The sequence below is a fragment of the Mobula birostris genome, chromosome 11 (assembly GCF_030028105.1).
Source record: "Mobula birostris isolate sMobBir1 chromosome 11, sMobBir1.hap1, whole genome shotgun sequence".
In the NCBI taxonomy this organism is placed as follows: Eukaryota; Metazoa; Chordata; class Chondrichthyes; order Myliobatiformes; family Myliobatidae; genus Mobula; species Mobula birostris.
Window position 1 is genome coordinate 90814489 of NC_092380.1, and position 19848 is coordinate 90834336.

The window sequence follows — 19848 nt, forward strand, 5'->3', positions numbered from 1 at the left end:
TTCCATCTAGTTTTCCTGCTTGACCTACCAACTCATCAACATCATTCAGTAACTGAAGACTACTGTCTGCAACAGTAGAACTGTCAATTTTCAAATAATCTGTGAACTTACTATTTAATACTTGCTATAATTCTCATCCAGATCACAAAGTACCAGCAGTCCCTAGTAGTTTCAGACTTTTTGTGGCAGAAGCAACCGTCAACTATCAACTTCTGTCTCTGATCACTTCAATATCAGTATGAAGTGCTACAACTGGTATAAATTTTAAACAGATGAACCATTAGCTTACACAAGTAAGCATTTTGTTTAAAGTCCAAAAGCACATTTTCCAAGATCAATTGACAGTCTTACTGGTTTCCTCAGTGATGTTCCTTCATCAACTTACCACATGAAAAAATTAACTTTTCATTTTTTTTACTCATTGTTCTTGACCATGCTGCATGCAAATTGATTGTTATGTTTGATTACAATGGTAACAGTAACTTTTATAGTAGTACATCTCACAAAAAGTATTGCATTGTAATCAAAGTGCTTTGGAACGTACTCATAAAGTGCGATATTATTGCAACCTTTCCAACATTATCTTAATGCCCACTGTCTCCTTTCGATAGAACTGTTGTAAATCATGAATTGGAGGCAGCTCTGAATAAGAATTATAATTTGCTTTAAATCAGATCGACTGCATTGGGGTTCAGAGCTCCAGATTCCCACTGCCAACTTTGAGGAAGTGTTGACCAATGATGAAGTTGCCTATGAATGGCTGTGCAATCTGCGTAGAATTGGACTTGTGCAACTGAAGAACGCTCCTGTGAAAGAAGGGCAAGTGGCTAGACTGGGAAAGAGGATTGGCTACCTAAGACTGACCTTTTATGGGTAGGTGAAAAATATAATTCTAAAGCTGATAATGTACTACAACAAAATGCAGTTATCTGTTGATCATTTACCATGGTTGTAACACCTCCACATGAGATACCTTACCTCAATCAATACACAGTTGATCTATTTTAATGTTCACAGAAAAGATTTTCTAAATCATCTATTTGTTTTAAACTTGGAAAGCATGGACTGTGTTATTAGATTGTGTATTTATCTCCATATGTAAACAGTCATAAAAGTACCTACGATTTGTGCACAGTACTGTATAACAGAGATTAAATTGATTCAAGAATAGATTATGTTCATGCAAAGATTTTATTTGAAGTAAAGATCACTGAAAGTACAGTGCTTTGCAAAAATCTAATGCACATGTGAAAAAAACTAAAGGGAAGGTGCTTTCAAAAATAATGAAATGGGAAGTTTCTAAATATCAAAAATTTACTACAAGAGCAGTAAACAGTCTTTAATAAAACTAAATCAATATCTGATGTAACTACTCTTTGCTTTTAAACCTGTATCAACTCTGTCGTGCAGTTTTATATGAAAATCGGCTGCTAGGTTGTTCCAAGCATCTTGGAGAACTTGCCACAGTTCTTCTGCAGACTTTGGCTGTCTTGCTTGCTTCTTTCTCTCCAGGTAATCCCAGACAGCCTCGATGATGTTGAAATCAGGGCTCTGTGGAGGTCACACCATCTGTTGTAGAACTCTTTGTTCTTTTCACTGAAGGTAGTCTTTTATGACCTTGGTTATGTGTTTGGGGTCACTGTCTTGCTGCAGAATGAAGATGGGACTGATCAGACATTTCCCTAATGGTATTGCATGATGGATGAGAATCTGCTTGTACTTCTCAGCGTTGAAGATTCCATTACTTCTGACCAATTCACCAACTCCATTTCTGCAGAATTGCAGCCTGAAACATGCAGGGAACTTCTGCATGCTTCACTGTAGATTAGACACTCATCTATGTAGTGCTGTCCAGTTCTACTATAAACTGCCTCCTGCTTGAGTCAAAAATTTCTAATTTTGACTTGACAGTCCAGAGCACTTGTTCAGCACCCCAGTCCTTATGTTTACGTGCATAGGTAAGTCTCTTGGCTTTGTTTCCACTTGGCTTTTTGGCAGCAACTCTTCCATGATGACCACTTCAGACAAAACTTCTCTGGTCTATAGAGGGGTATACTTGGGCCCCAGTGGTTTCTGTGAGTTCAGAGCTGATAGAGTGCTGTACTTCTGATTTAGAAGGGACATCAGTTTGATTTACAGTACCTCTCAACTGCCACACCCAATTTCCCTGGCCGACCACTGCATTTCTGGTCCGTAACTTTGCAATTTTTTCTTTGTGGTTCTTCAGAAGAGCTTGGATGGCACGTCTTGAAACTCCTGTCTGCCACGAAGTTTCTGCTTGGGAGAGACCTTGCTGTTGCAGGATGGCTAGCTTGTCTTGTTGCTGTGCTCATTTTTGCCATGGTGTAAGAATTGATGATTTGAAGGTTAAACTGTTACAGCTGCTACCCCCTCACCTTTTAATTTGGTTGTTGTTCACCCCGTTGCTTCTACATCCATTTCTGTTTCGATTGTCCAGTTTAGTCCATTCAACTCTTTATGTCATTGATCATTGGCATCCTGTTTGTTATCTTTGTTTAATCATGCACTGGACTATATACTTCTAATATGTTACTTTCTTCAATGAAATACAAATGTTTCTCTGTAGCATTTAATGTTTTTTGGAAAGTGAATGTTTGGAAATCTAAAATTTGCTCTTTTCTACTGACATACTAATGTAGAAGAAAAAAATAAACACCTAAAACAAAATTTATATCAAAAATCTATGGTGATGAGGACTTTTGCCCAGTACTGAAATTTTTAAAAAATGCATTAAGAAAACAAGTATGGATTCCATGGAAGTAATTTGGGAGTGCGCTCAAAGGCTTTGTGAAAAAGACAGCTATTTAAAGCATGCAAAGTGCCCAGATGAGAACAGACTTCCACAAATTAGATGGGTCAATGTATGCAAATCATGATGGATTAATTGGAGGGTATTGTAGAGGTGAAGCATAACAAATCTATAGCTAGATTTTGAACAAAGAACACAGATTTTAGATTGAAATCAGTTAGTTAACAAGCATAAACAGATTAGCAGGACTTATTGAACCTACACAAGGCATCTTCGGGCAAGTTAAGATCCACAGTGAGCAGCCATTTGGGCAAGCAAACTAATCAGAACGTGGAAAGAAAAGTATGTTTTCCACAGTGAACAGCCGGAGGTAATTAAAGTGACCAATGCATAAATGAGAATAAGGTAAAGATGGAGTTTTCAGAGGATGTATTGGGATCATCTTTTAAGTTGAAATATGCAGAGAGTAGCATTTCAAGATTAATCAAATGTAAATCAGATGCATATCAAAGGGAGGTCAAATGTAACAGGAAAGTACACAGTTAATGGTGGATCCTTACGAGCACTGATGTACAGAGGGATCTTGGCAGTGGGGGGGTGCGGTGGAGTCCAAGTCCTTAGCGCCTTCAGAGTCTGCCAAGTTAGGCGCGATCATTCATTGATTCTGTTATGCTTCTGGATTTATTGTGGATGCCTACAAGAGAACAAATCTCAGGGTTGTAGATGGTGACATATATGTACTTTGATCATAAATTTATTTGGAACTTTGTAAGTAGAGAGTGGGGTAATGAAGGTGTGTGGTATGCTGGCCTTCATTGGTTGGGGCTTTAAGTATGTGGGTAGGAAGTCATGTTGCAAATATATAAAGCTTTGGTTAGGCCACACTTGGGGAGTATTGTGTGCATTTGTGGTCACCTCATTACAAGAAGAATATGCAGGCTTTTTAAAGGGTGCAGAAAAAGTTTAGTAAAATACTACCTGAATTGGAGAGTATGAACTATAAGGAAAGGTTGTGTTATTTTCGCTGAAGTGTTGGTGGCTGCTGGAAGTTTATAAAATTTAGATGATTAGATTAGATTAGATTATGAGGATACGCAGTTCTCTTTTATTGTCATTTAGTAATGCATGCATTAAGAAATGATACAATGTTCCTCCGGTGTGATATTACAGAAACACAAGACAGACCAAGACTGAAAAACTGACAAAAACCCGCAGAATTATAACATATAGTTACAACAGTGCAAGCAATACCATAACTTGATGAAGAACAGGCCATGGGCACGGTAAAAAAAAGTTCAAAGTCTCTCGAAAGTCCCATGATCTCACACAGATGGGAGAAGGAAGAAAACTCTTCCTGCCATGCTTCCAGCGCTGCAAACTTGCCGATGCAGCATCCTGGAAGCTCCCGACCACAGTCCGACTCTTGAGTCGTCCGAAAACTTCGAGCCTCTGACCAGCCCTCCGACACCGAGCACCGAGCACCATCTCTGCCGAGCGTTTCAAGCCCAGCCCCGGCCGCCAGCAACAGGCAAAGCCAAGGATTTGGGGCCTACCCTCCGGAGATTCTTGATCGCACGGTAGCAGTGGCAGCAAACCGGGCATTTCAGAAATTTCTCCAGATGTTCCCTCCATGCTTCTCACATCTGTCTCCATCAAATCAGAATTGTGCATGGCCCCCTATTTAACAAATATGCTATCATAAGAGTCTTTGATACTGCAGACAGTAAATATCTGTTACCAAGGAAAGAAATACCAAGTATGAGAGGGAATGCACTTAAACCATGAAGGGGAAGTTTAGAGGAGATGTGTGAGGCAAGTGTTTTTTTTTACAAAATGTGGAGGATGCCTGGAAGACACTGCCAGAGGTAGTGATAGAAGCAGGTTTGATAGTGACTTTTAAGTGATGCGCACATTATGGGCTGAAAGGCCTCTTCTTGTGCTGCACAGTTTTCTATTCTGTTTCACCACTTTACTAATTATGTACCATAATTTTAGCACTTCCTTAATAATTTTCCCACTTTTAGAGTTCACCTCATCTGTGGGTTCATCTATGCGATTCAATTTCTTCCATTCTGCTGTTCTTCCTGTTTCCAGTTCTAGCCCTCCAGTATTTGACATTTCCATCCTGGGAGAAAGACTGATTATCTAACCTATCTGTGGCTCTCATAATTGTATACACTTCTATCAGGTCACCTCTCAGCCTCCGGTACTTCAAAGGAAACAATCCAAGTGTCCACTCTCCCTTTATAACCTTTATAGCTAATAGCCTCTAATCCAACAATGTCCTGATGAACAACATCTGCACTTTCTCAAAAGTCTCTACACCTTCCCTGTAATACAGTGACAGGATTGCACATAATACTTCAAATGTGGTCAAACTGAAGTTATACACGGTTGCAGCATGACTTGTTGACTTTTATACTCACATAATTCATTTTTATCCTGCTGTCTACACGTTGCCACTTTCAGGGAGCTATGAACTTGCACCATAGAATCCCTCTTACCATCAATGATCCTTGGGGTCCTGCTATTAGGTTCCAAGGGCACAGCCCCAGAATAAAGGCCTTTAAAACTGAGATGAAGAATTTCTTCAGAGTATTGTGAACATGTTGAATTTGTTATGTGGAGGAAAAGTTATTGGATAGCCCTCTATTGATTAGTCGGGGGATTAAGAGTTATGGGGAGAATGCGGGTGAAGAGGGTTAGAAACAGAACAGTCATGACTGAATGATGGAGCAGATTTAATTGGGCTGTGTGGCCTAATTTTGCTCCAATATCTTATGGCCTTATTTACTCCGTACAGATATCAGAAAGTATACATGTGATCCGCTGGTCTTGATTTTGAAACAAAGGGATTTATAGAATAGTACATTTAAAAAAAGAGGACGAGAGTTGGACAGAGAGAGAATAGGACAAAGTCTGGATGGTTGGGTTGTAAGAGAAATCGAATATGGAGTCGTTCTCATCCTCTGAAATGATTTAGAAAGAATAATGGAGAAAGTTGCCCTTTAAGGCAAAGCATCATAAAACTTTTCTACCAATTGATGACTGTATGGGATGGTAAATAACTAATTTGCTTACAATAGCATTGACAATCATTGGGTAGAGCAGCAATGACAGAGATATTAGTGATTGATGGAGCCACTTTACAGAATTAATTGAAACAAGCAATATTAGGAGTATGTACAGTTGATTTAAGATCATCTCATTCATTCTCCCTCTCCCCCTCTCTCTCCCCGTTCCCCCCTCTTCCCACTCTGCCCCTCGCCCCTCTCCCTTCCCCTCTTGCGCTCTCTCGCAGACTTATACCTTTTAAAGAGCAAACGCTTTTGTTCCAAACTATTTGCATTCAGCACCAGTCTTTACTGGCTCCTTTGTGCATAGCTTGCTCAGTTATTAATTGGTGATGAAAACTTCTGAATGTGTTAATGTTTCAAAGTACTTTTCTATGAACATAACAGTTGAGTGATTTAGTTCTATTGGCCACACAAAAATGGAATTGAAATGAGAAAAAAAAAGTGTGGGAATGAAAAGTACACCCTATCCTCGTTATATGCGTCTTCAGACAATGCGGATTCACAGTTATGCGAGGAACCTATTTCTACCAACTTCTCCTTATATGCGTCCAAAACTCACAGTTATGCAAGGAGCACTGCTTTCCCGCCAATACAAGTCACGTGCGCACACCTCACAGTTTCACTGTTGGGACAAGAAGCACTGCTTTTCCACCAATACAAGTCACGTGCGCACGCCTCACAATCTCACTCCTGCCAGTCTCGCATTGGTTTTGGCAATGTATGAATGTGCAATCTTGCACTCTTAAACTTGTGTTGTTTTTACCTACGGTGCAGTGATTTTGTGCTTGAAATATTTAACTCTGCCTCCTAAGCTTCCGATGTCAAGTCCTGGGCCATCAGCCAAGCGGCAGAGAACCGCTTTAATGCTTGAAAAAAGTTGGAAATTATAAACAGGGTGGCGTCAAGTGAAGGTAACACAACTCTGGGACGCTACCCTGTGCAGTTACGGGCTATGATAGCTGAGTTAGGCATCATACCAAAGCAGGTGTTTAATGCAGATGAGACCGGGCTTTTTTGGAAGCGTATGCCGAAACACAATTGCATAAGTAAAAATGAAAAATCTGCGTCAGGTTTCAAGGCAGCAAAGGGTAGATGGACTTTGCTTATGTGTTCCAATGCAGAAGGAGACTGTAAGATGAAGCCTCTCTTAGTTTACCATTCACTAAACCCCCTGTGCTGTTAAGGGTTTGTGTAAGAAGCCTCTCAATGGAGCGTGGAAATCAATTTGGGTGGAGTGTGTGCACACCCTCAAGGGGTTTCCTGCCTTCGCTGCAGCTGGCCAGGATTGTGTGGCCCTGGGCTATAAAATTAGTGGGGAAGGATTCTCAGATCTCGAGACTGCTGACGTACTAGAACTGGATTCTTTCGATGAAGGATTAAGTGTAGATGACCTTCTGCGTTTAACTCAGACTGAAGGTGATAACGATGAAGAAGAAAGTGTTGAGTTGCAGGTGAAGGATTTTACGGTGAAACAACTGGCAGAATTTTTTAAGGCTGTGGAACACTTGGCACAAATGGCGATAGACATGGACCCAAGTTTAGAACAGAGTCAGCATTTCAGTCATTCCCTGCAGTCAAGCCTTCTTCCTTACAAGCAAATTTTTGCTGAAAAACAAAATGCTGCCAAGCAAACAGCCCTCACCACTTTCTTCAAACTGGTGTTATCTCCTGCTTTCGGCAGTTCTGAGAGTTCTGTGAGTCTTCTTTCACCCCTTGCTGTCCTTAATGATCCTGACGACACACAACCATCCACCTCATCCATGTAAAGCTGCCTGACACCACTGCACAACCACTCATCTCCCAGAGCGAACACACCTGCCACTGTTGGTGAGTACTGTACACCCTAGTATGTTAACTTTCTATGATTTATTACATTGAATATTACCTTAAATTGATGAAATATTGTACGAATGTTGCCTTGTGATACTGCTTTTGTGTCGTATTGATATGAAAATGTGAATAAATTACAGATAAAGCATATTTAGGAAGCCCTCCAGAATGCATTCATATTTTCTTCATTTAAATAATTATTCACATTATGCGTCGACTTCGAGGAATGTATCCCCCGCATATAACGAGGATAGGATGTAATCTCAATGAAATGTTTAATAATCTGTTGGGGTGACAGACAGGATTCTGAGGTGTTTCCTTTGGCTGCAGAATCTAGAATTAAAAAACTTAGTTTCAGGATAAGGGATCAACTACTTAAGAGTAAAATGTGGAGCAATTTCTTCATTCAGCGGATTGTGAAATTGTGTAATTCTTTACTGCAAAGATTTATGAAAGTTAACTCATTGAGTATATTACCACTGAGATTGATAGATTTTTGGATTCTGAGGAATGCAGGTGATTTTGGAAGCAGTCAAGAAAATGAATTAAGGCTAAAGATAGATCAGGATATTGAATGGTGGAGCAAGCCTGCAGGCCCATAATTTTCCCAAGTTTTATCTTCTTTAGGAGACATAAAGTTATATCAGCTACTTTATTGAAATAAGGCAAAATTCAGTGGCAGCAATCGCTGTTTGAGGCTTGAGAAAAGATAAGTGCCCATCCAAAAGAGGAGTCTGTGAACTCCAGAGTTCTGGAGCTATTATGAAAGGTGGTCAATTGCTGATCCTTATTTTCTCAGCTAGGCATTTTGAGCAAAAGAAATGTAATTTGTCTTTGTAACAATTAGCATTGCCTTATCCAATGTAATCAGTGCCTGAATCCTGCAGAGGATTCTAGTTTTACTTTAGAATACTGTTTATTTGACAAGATGTCAATAATCTGTAATAGCTCTGAACTCATTCTGCTCAAATAAAAAGATGTTGTTACAGCTGGAGTATCAGTGTATACAAACAACAGCACAAGTTTAGCTCAATTCAGGGTCCTGAAGGTTTAGAAATAATAAATGTTAACATAGCTCTAAGGACCAAATAAATGCATGACAAAAACAGCTTCTTATGTCTTTAACTCATTATGCTCTTAATCATGATTACAAAGACAAGCCCCTTCTACCACCATGGCATCACAAATCTTTACCCTGTTGCAGACCCACATCCAAGCTTTTGGTGTCTAAAGACCTGTTTGTCTATACAGTGTCCTCATCTACTTTCCATAAACATAGCTCTACCTGTAGATTTACTGTTCACATACTAATTCTTGCCACTTTCCCTTTAACCATCAGATCTGCTTTTGCTGATTTGCATTGTTTCCTTGTCCACCAGTGCATAAATTTTTATTTCTCTTCAGGCCAAGGCCTTGACTCTGGCTATTTCCTGTCCAGCCTTCTAAGAACTGTGAATTCACCAAATGCTGCACTCTTTTGGACACCCCCCCCCCACTTATTCCATCCACAGTTCATGAACTGCTTCTTCCCTAATCCTCTCCAGACCTCTCTCCTCATCTTGATCAACGTTTGGCTCTTTCTTTGGCTTTAGTATAATTTTTGACTGATTTTTTCCTATGTCTATGAGGATCTTGAGACATTATACATAAAAAGGAAAAGTAAATTCTCCTTATTAACTTATTAACTCTGAACTAAAACCAAAAGGTGCTGGAAGTACCTTTGCCAGTTTGCTTCAGGCACTTTGCCGGAGTGACCTGGATGTCCATTCTAGACTGAAACAAGAACAAAATGATCTTTTCTTCAAATCTTAGAATCATAGAACACTACAGCACAGAAACAAGCCCTTTGGCCCATCTAGTCCATGCCAAACTATTAATCTGCCTAGTCCCATTGACCTGCACCTAGACTGCAGCCGTCCATACCCTCCCATCCAAATGTCTCTTAAATGTTGAGGCTGAACCCACATCAACCACTTCCACTGGAGGCTCGTTCCACACTTTCACCATCCTCCAAGTGAAGAAGAGATCCGCCCCCCCCATGTTCCCTTAAATATTTCACCTTTCACCCTTAACCCATAACCTCTAGTTCTAGTCTCACCCAACCTCAGTGGAGAAAGCCTGCTTGCATTTTCCCTATCTATACTCTTCATAATTTTGTATACCTCCATCAAATCTCCCCTCATTCTCCTACACTTAATGGGTAAAATGCAATTTAATCAAAGTAGCCATTGCCCTCTTCTAATAAATCACCCTGTTTGACAGCAGAGGAGGTGATGGATTGCAATATTTCAGGATGGCATTTGTTTGACGGATCAGCAGGACTGTTTGATGCAGAAAGAAACACTGAATTTTCCAGTAATTCTTGAGCATTAGGCTGTAATAGTGAGGGATATGATGCAGCAAGTAGTACCATGTAGTCAATTTGAATTATAGTATGCTGAAGCTTAGATCTGTGTTTGCTGAGTTGGTTGTGGTGCCAAAAGAATTTGTAGAGAAAATAGGAATATACAAATTAGGATCAGGAAAAGGCTACTTGACTCTCTGAACATTCGTCACCATTTGATATTATCATGAATGGTCTGACGTCTGATCTATGTTCCTATCTACCTGCAGTTATCTCTCTCTCCTTTGCTAATAGGGAATACAGTAGATTACGGATAATAGGTCTGTCGTTTAATTGGGGCAGCCACTTATTTGGGATAATTCCTAAAGAAGAAAAACTAATCAAGAAAATATCCCAGATTCCCTTTTGTTTTATTTGGGACACCATGCCGCTTAATTGGGACAGAAAACTGTTTCTAACTAGCGTTGGTCACGTGAACTTGTATGGCCGTTAGACGCTACACTGTGCTTAGAGCGAACAGTTTTAAAATAGTGTCAGTTGTATCAATTTGTCTTCAAAAAGCAGTGATTTTTGTCACTTGTAGTTGGTGAAAAATGAGCAGAATTGTTTTGCGTATTGTGGTTTCAAGCATTCAGACTTAGAACTGCCAGAAATGGCTTGGGGGTGTAAAGGAAACAATTTCTGTACTTCAGAAAGTTAGGAACTATGATGAATTGAAAGGTATTGACAATCGTGTTGAATGTTCTAATAAAAATGAAGATTTGGAGGATGTAATCATTGAAAGCAGTCCATTATCTGCACTAGGTGCCTGATAAATTTTATCTATGTTCAATCAAAAGAACACAGCAGCATGCTGGTTATCCATCGTATCTGATGATGACAGTGAAACCTGTGTGGGTGAGTTTTTAAAGTGGAAAATCTGTTGCACTGGGACAGTACCACTCTCTTGACCCCTGAAGTTCGGGTCTAGTGATATGAATAGACATCACAAGCTGGGGTCTTCCTTGGTTATAGTGGATAACCATGACTTCTTCTATGCCTTATCATGCCCGTTGCTCTCCACAAGGTGTTGCAGAACTGCCTCCTTGACCATTTGATTTCACAGTTGATTTAATCTGTCCAATCCACTGGAGCTGACATCACATGGTAGGACAGGTATGTCCCTATTTCACTGGGTTATGAGGCCCATCTTCTACCCTCACCTGGTTTAGCCCGCTTGTTGAAACAATTTGCTGGGGTGTGGTTGCTGTCACTCACATGCAAGCAGCTACTTGGAGCCACAGGTGAGAGTTGGCTGTCCAGTGAGGGTCAAAGGTGAGTGAACTGTCCCAGAATAGATGGAACAAGCCCTTCGCCAGAGATGCTACCCGTCCCTTGCTAGCCAGTGCTTGGCAGCTTAATCTGTTATGAACTTATAGTTCTGTAGAAGCATTAGTGGTGTTCTAACTTGTTCCGTATTTCATTTAAATACATCATTTATTACTCAGTTAAATGGTAGCCTGCCTTTTTTATACCTTTTTAATTATTTCCATAAAACTTGAGCTAATTGGGGCAGTCGCTTAATTGGGCCAAAATGTACTGGTCCCAATGTGTCCCAATTTACCATAGTCGACTGTATTTCTAATTTGCCTTAAAGATTTTCAAAGGCTCAAATATTCTCTGGAAAAGGAAAGAGATGCTCATTCCTTAGAGAAAAATATTTCACTTAAATATAAAATCATATAAATATTGACTGGAAAGGCGTTATTTAAAAGAGAACATTATTCCAGACGTTACAAGGGCCCCAAGCTATCAAGGAAGGAAGTGTTGAGATGTTAGACAGTAATAGTGAGAGAATTTCAATTTTTTTCTAGAACTGAAGGAAGCAACTCCTACTTGAGAAGGAGCTGAAGATATAATCACCCTGTCAGAAGTGAAGAAATTAGCAGTCCTACATTATACTCCGTAGACAAAGATTTGAGATAGCTCAGAGGTGATAAAATGCCACTGAATTCAACTTTTGTGAGTTATTGAGTTATCTGTTACGTGGGCCACATCATTTTTTAGATACTATTGATAATTTACTGGGGTCTTGCTCAAGCTTATGATGCTGTAATGAGAAGTTTACAGGGCTCTGTGTTGCCAAAGCTTATGGCTGATGGTTTAGAATGGCGAACAATATGAAGCAAAAACTCTATCAGCATTCTAGTATACACTTTGAGCAAGAATTCCCGAGCTGGGGTCCATGGAAGGAGTCATGGCATAAGAAAGGTTGGGAACTCCAGACTTGGGGGACCTTTAAAATCATTCGTCCTGGTCTCCCAGACGTTTGCCTATTGGACTAGGGAAGATGACGTTTGACACTGCATTTAAAACAAAACATAAAGAGTTAAAAGTCACCAAGCAGGAAATCTTGGTGCATTTTTCAGTAGCTTGATTTTGAAATCTGTTGCTCTAGGATTCTGCAATGACTGCCATACAGCTGACCAAGATTGCCATAGAGCTTTTATTGAGAGGTAGTTGATCTTGCTTTGCATTAGAAGATAAGATGAAGGCTCTACAGTTCCCTGAACCTGCTCTGCCAGTCAATAAGATCACAGCTGATGGGAACTTGACCTCAATTGCACTTGTGAAATTGTCTATTCCACAAAAGGGGGATGTTGACATCATTCAAATCCTGGGTTTAAATGTTTTTAGCCTACACAACATTCAGAAGTGGAAAATTCCGAAGATTCACAACTGAATCTGGAAAATTTACCTCTAAGTTTCAAACCAGAGAGTAGAAGCTCTTGACATGGGGTTTTCCCACCCCAACCTGCATCTCAATTTCTCAATAAATTTACATTTTAAAAAATATTACATTTAGGTATTTAGAAAACAGCTATCTTAGCTCTCATGTTTAAAATCAGCTAAATTTCAAGAGCCTCCTTAAGATTAAGCTAATTTTCCATGTATGGAATTGGGTAGCAGAAACTTGCATGGCAGTCAATTTGATCGAGGGTGGACAGTTGCTGGTTTTCCATTCAGGACAAGCTAGTTGTTAATAATAGCACAGAAACACAGTTGAATTGGATGGAATTTGTTTGAAATTCCTTAATACTTTACCATCGATTTCTCCCTTCTCCCTTTCCCTCTTCCATTCTGCCTCCTCTCTTGCTTCTTTTCTTCTCCATACTTGCCTATCACCTCCCTCAGGTGCCCATTCTCCTTCCCTTTCTCCCATTTTCCACTCACCTCTCCTATCACCTTCCTCCTTCTTCAACCCTTTGCCTTTTTCACCTATCACCTCCCAGCTTCTAACTTCAGCCCCTCTCCCCCACCTGCCTGGCCTCACCTATCACCTCTAGCTTGTACTCCTTCCCCTTCCCCCACCTTATTCTGGTTTTCTCCCCCTTTCATTCTAGTCCTGAAGAAGGGGCTCGGCTGGAAATGCCGACTCTTTATTCCTCTCCATAGATGCTGCCTGATCTGCTGAGTCACTCCTGTATTTTATGTGTGTGTTCCACTTAATATTTTACACTGATTCATCAGTTTTTAACATCTGGAAATTCTGGGTGATGATGTGAATGGCTTTTTCCCTGACCAGACTATTAACTGTTCTACATTTTGGAGATGAAGCAAAGAGAAAGTTTGGGTCTAAAAATGCAACATGACAGTACGTTTGTAAATGGGTGTAACTTAACCATTTTCAACTTCATTGGACTTCCTACATAGTCTTTAGCTACAGTGGTTAACCTTCAACATGGTTCAAAAGAGTTTAACAATAAATCATAACCACCCTTTTTGACCAAATATTAGAAAAAATTCTGTAGTAGGTTAATAGCTATTCCAACATTAGCACATATTTACGTAGAGAACAGATGATATGGTTAACACAATCCATGTCCACTATAGAAATCCAGAGGGAATAATTATTAAAAATGATTTCATTTCACACTTCATTATCTCTCAAAGAATTTCAAGATGATTTTTACAGAACCCAAGAAGGAAGTTGTTGCTTTGTGTCTTTCCAAAGGGATATCACCTGCAATATAAAACAATATTACAATATCTGTTTTACAGATGAATACTGTGCAAATCATGTCTAGAGGCTCTTCCCAGGGCAGAGTTCTATTGACAGTGATGGACCATAGCTCACAAAGGCAAGACATGGAATCACATTTGCTGTTATTGTGTATTTTTTTTTAAATTTTGAAGGTCAACTTGTTGAAACTAGGAATTAGAAATATTGCCGTGAAGGAAGCAATATACTTGTGATGTTTATGAACTTGAAGGAAGGATTACTAAATTATTAAGGCAAGTACTGAACACGAACAGTAAATTAAAGGAAAAGATAAACATTAGCATTTAAATTCCACTTCCTCCTTGAAATGTTCCTGCACATAATGGAATACTTTAGAAAGCTGAGCTTATTGTCGTAAGCATACGCACAATGAAATAGAACAGCACCACATGCATATAGAATCAGATAGAATGCATTCACGGGAATAAAATGTGTAAATTAAACATAAACTATACACAACCTGTACAAGAAAGAACAGAACTGGAACAGAAAGAAACGAGATTTGCTGTAGTGCAGAGTGATCAAAGTGGTCTTAGTACTGCTGTACTAAAACAGTGACTACGTTATTCAGGTTGGTTCACAAAGTTGTTCTTGAAACTAATGGTGTGGGAGTTCAGGCTTCTTTATCTCCTGCCCGATTGTAGCTGTGAGAAAATCCCATGGCCTGAATATCTTAATGATAGATGTTGCCTTCTTAAAATGAAGTCACTGCTTTAAGGTATGCATCGCACACAAAAAATGCTGGTGGAACGCAGCAGGCCAGGCAGCATCTGTAGGAAGAGGTACAATTGACGTTTCGGACCGGGACAGTTTTAAGGTATGCATTGCTGTTTTGTCAACAATTACTGTCAAAGCCATATTTAAAGCTATATTTAAAACCATATTAAAACTGTATCTGCAGAGTTTGTTGTTTTTTTTCCCACACTGGTCGAACACCGAAGTTGGTTGGTCTTTCATTGATTCCATTATGGTTGTCATTCTATAATGGATTTATTGAGTATGCCCGCAAGAAAATGAATCTCAGCACTGTATATGGTGACATATATGTACTTTGATAATAAATTTACTTTGAACTTTGAAAACCAGCAGCACTCAGACATTTGTACAAAGTCTTACATATGCTTTCAAGCACAGGACTAACTGAATGACAGATGGTGTCTCTCCTGTCATTGCATTTCTTTGCTGGATTCCATGGCAATGGAAAGAAAACTTGCTGGAATCCTGTCAACAATACTGTTGGGAAATTTCCACTCTGAAACTGCAATGGGTGGGACCTGCATCCAAGACCTCAATGACTTCAATATTCTAGTTCTGCAGACTGAGGTTCAAAGGAAAGTTTTGTTTTTAATTATTGACTCAAAACTTTTAATTATGTTTGTTATGTTTCCATAGGCTGCCTTTTTTAAATATATTTTTAAAAATATGTTTTTTACTTAAAATAAATAATAATTTTGAAATGTCTTTGAATGTTTCAAATGTTTAAATTTCCTTACAGATATCAATGCTAGCAAAGATTTGCCCCCATCTTTGCCAGCTGTGATGTCCAGTCAAGAGATTTAAGGGCGTACGCTCTGCTTTATGCCTGGCGTCCTGTTGTTACCTGGACCTCAACTTCCCAGGCTCTCCACTTCCCCAGCCCAATGTGACAGTGTGTGAATTTATGTACAGAAAGCAGAAAGAATGATGAGTTAAATAGAAAAAAGACAAAGGAATAATTTAAAAAGATATTATTAAATTTTACAGTGCAGAAACTCACTCACTGAAGTCAATGGAATTAATACTGGAGTTCAATACGAAGTCTCTGTCTTATACCACCACTAATCAAGGACAGCTTTCTGGCTTTAAATCTAAAATAATTAAAATATGAGGGAACATATCTGCACACTTGGAACATTTAATTGTCAGCTATCACATTTTTGAAATAGATAATAATTAGCTTATTATTATCATGTGTTTTGGGAGGTGCATGGGAAAAACTGAAAAAGTGCAGAAATAAGTGTTGTGTTTCAATGAACCTTATCTTCCTGACCAACAGATGGCTGCACCAAAAACTGGTGCTCACAAGGATATGTCCTTAGCCCCCTCCTCTAGTCTTTGTACTGTCTGGACTACAGGGCCAGACTCTGCTCTAATCTTGTCGTGAGAGGCCCCTTGGGTAAGAGTGACCATAATATGGTGGAATTCTTCATTAAGATGGAGAGTGACATAGTTAATTCAGAAACAAAGGTTCTGAACTCAAAGAGGGGTAACTTTGAAGGTACGAGACGTGAATTAGCTAAGATAGACTGGCAAATGACACTTAAAGGATTGACGGTGGATATGCAATGGCAAACATTTAAAGGTTGCATGGATGAACTACAATTGTTCATCCCAGTTTGGCAAAAGAATAAATCAAGGAAGGTAGTGCACCCGTGGCTGACAAGAGAAATTAGGGATAGTATCAATTCCAAAGAAGAAGCATACAAATTAGCCAGAGAAAGTGGCTCACCTGAGGACTGGGAGAAATTCAGAGTTCAGCAGAGGAGGACAAAGGGCTTAATTAGGAAGGGGAAAAAAGATGATGAGAGAAAACTGGCAGGGAACATAAAAACGGACTGTAAAAGCTTTTATCGATATGTAAAAAGGAAAAGACTGGTAAAGACAAATGTAGGTCCCCTGCAGACAGAAACAGGTGAATTGATTATGGGGAGCAAGGACATGGCAGACCAATTGAATAATTACTTTGGTTCTGTCTTCACTAAGGAGGACATAAATAATCTTCCAGAAATAGTAGGGGACAGAGGGTCCAGTGAGATGGAGGAACTGAGCGAAATACATGTTAGTAGGGAAGTGGTGTTAGGTAAATTGAAGGGATTGAAGACAGATAAATCCCCAGGGCCAGATGGTCTGCATCCTAGAGTGCTTAAGGAAGTAGCCTAAGAAATAGTGGATGCATTAGTGATAATTTTTCGAAACTCGTTAGATTCTGGACTAGTTCCTGAGGATTGGAGGGTGGCTAATGTAACCCCACTTTTTAAAAAAGGAGGGAGAGAGAAACCGGGGAATTATAGACCGGTTAGCCTAACGTCGGTGGTGGGGAAACTGCTGGAGTCAGTTATCAAGGATGTGATAACAGCACATTTGGAAAGCGGTGAAATGATCGGACAAAGTCAGCATGGATTTGTGAAAGGAAAATCATGTCTGACGAATCTCATAGAATTTTTTGAGGACGTAACTAGTAGAGTGGATAGGGGAGAACCAGTGGATGTGGTATATTTGGATTTTCAAAAGGCTTTTGACAAGGTCCCACACAGGAGATTAGTCTGCAAACTTAAAGCACACGGTATTGGGGGTAAGGTATTGGTGTGGGTGGAGAATTGGTTAGCAGACAGGAAGCAAAGAGTGGGAATAAACGGGACCTTTTCAGAATGGCAGGCAGTGACTAGTGGGGTACCGCAAGGCTCAGTGCTGGGACCCCAGTTGTTTACAATATATATTAATGACTTGGATGAGGGAATTAAATGCAGCATCTCCAAGTTTGCGGATGACACGAAGCTGGGTGGCGGTGTTGGCTGTGAGGAGGATGCTAAGAGGATGCAGGATAGGTTGGGTGAGTGGGCAAATTCATGGCAGATGCAATTTAATGTGGATAAATGTGAAGTTATCCACTTTGGTGGCAAAAATAGGAAAACAGATTATTATCTGAATGGTGGCCGATTAGGAAAAGGGGAGGTGCAATGAGACCTGGGTGTCATTATACACCAGTCATTGAAAGTGGGCATGCAGGTACAGCAGGCGGTGAAAAAGGCGAATGGTATGCTGGCATTTATAGCGAGAGGATTCGAGTACAGGAGCAAGGAGGTACTACTGCAGTTGTACAAGGCCTTGGTGAGACCACACCTGGAGTATTGCGTGCAGTTTTGGTCCCCTAATCTGAGGAAAGACATCCTTGCCATAGAGGGAGTACAAAGAAGGTTCACCAGATTGATTCCTGGGATGGCAGGACTTTCATATGAAGAAAGACTGGATGAACTGGGCTTGTACTCGTTGGAATTTAGAAGATTGAGGGGGGATCTGATTGAAACGTATAAAATCCTAAAGGGATTGGACAGGCTAGATGCAGGAAGATTGTTCCCGATGTTGGGGAAGTCCAGAATGAGGGGCCACAGTTTGAGGATAGAGGGGAAGCCTTTTAGGACCGAGATTAGGAAAAACTTCTTCACACAGAGAGTGGTGAATCTGTGGAATTCTCTGCCACAGGAAACAGTTGAGGCCAGTTCATTGGCTATATTTAAGAGGGAGTTAGATATGGCCCTTGTGGCTACGGGGGTCAGGGGGTATGGAGGGAAGGCTGGGGCGGGGTTCTGAGTTGGATGATCAGCCATGATCATAATAAATGGCGGTGCAGGCTCGAAGGGCCGAATGGCCTACTCCTGCACCTATTTTCTATGTTTCTATGTTTCTATGTTTAACCTCATCTTGAAGTTTGTGGATGATATCACCATAGTGGGCTATATCTCAAATAATGATGAGTTGGAGTATAGGAGGGAGATAGAAAGCTTAGTAACATTGGTGTCATGACAACAACCTTTCTCTCAATGTCAGCAAATTAAACAGCTGGTCATTGAACTTCAGAATAGAGTGGTGCACATGATCCTGTGTTAATCAGCAGTGTTGAGATTGAGAGTTTCAAGTTCCTAGCAGTGAATAGCTTATCCTGACCCAACTATGGCCAAGAAAGCCCAGTAATGCCTGTATTTCCTCAAGAGACTGAAGAAATTTGCCTTATCCCTGTCAACCCTCAACAAATTTTATCAATGCACTATAGAAACCATGGGATCTAGATGCATTATAGCTTTGCACAAGGCTACTAACGGCAGAGAGTTGTGGACCTAGTCAGCACATTACAAAAACCAGTCTCCCCTTATAGTCGCGGTCTATACTTCCCAGTGGCTTAGTAAAGGTAGCCAGCACAAAAGATCCTACTGAAACCAGGCATCCTCTCTTCTCTTCCAATGGGCAGAAGATACAAAAGCCTGAAAACATAAACCAGCAGGCTCAAAGACAGCTTCTACGATTAAATTGTTCCCTAATACAATAAGGTAGACTCCCGACCTCTCAATCTATCTCATTATGACGTTTTTTTTTTAACTTGCACTTCCTCTGTAACAGAAATTGGTTTCTTATTGTCACACGTGCTGAGGTACAGTGAAAAGCTTGTCCTGCATACTGTTCATACAGGTAAAATAATCAAACAAAACACTGTGGCAGAACAATGTGAAACAATAAGAATGCAGACCAAAGTCCAGCAGCTACGGAGGAATTGCAGTGCAGACAGACAATAGGTGCAGAGACATGAGAGGTAGATTGTGAGTCGAAAGTCCATCTTATCATACAAGAGGTCCATTCACTGGTCTTATGTTAGCTAGAGAGTTGGTATCTAACATGTTACTATTGAAACTTTCCATACACATTTCACAACCCTTGCAAAAATTCCAAAGCTCTTTGCAACCCAGTTGATTACGACAAGTGTGTTTTTTATTGACACCCTGGAATTCAGAAGAATGAGGGGTGACCTCATTGAAACCTATCGAATGGTGAAAGCCCTGATAGGATATGGAGAGGATGTTTCCTCTGGTGGGAGAATCTAGACCAGAGGACACAGCCTCAGAGCAGAGGGGCGTCCTTTTAGAACGGAGATGAGGTGGAATTTCTTCAGCCAGAGAGTGGTGAATCTGTGGAATTCTTTGCCATGGGCAGCTGTGGAGGCCAAGTCTTTGTGTATATTTAAGGCAGAATTTAATTG

General features: G+C 40.2%; 1 protein-coding gene across 5 annotated transcripts in view; it reads left to right on the forward strand.

Annotated features, from left to right (window-relative positions):
* bbox1 (butyrobetaine (gamma), 2-oxoglutarate dioxygenase (gamma-butyrobetaine hydroxylase) 1) overlaps nucleotides 1-19848 on the forward strand; it is a 207157-nt gene that overhangs the window by 117939 nt on the left and 69370 nt on the right. For all 5 annotated transcript variants that reach the window (XM_072272701.1, XM_072272703.1, XM_072272700.1 and 2 more), the window contains exon 4: nucleotides 675-873. In XM_072272701.1, coding sequence (XP_072128802.1) covers nucleotides 675-873 — 199 coding nt within the window. The remainder of the gene's footprint in view (nucleotides 1-674; nucleotides 874-19848) is intronic.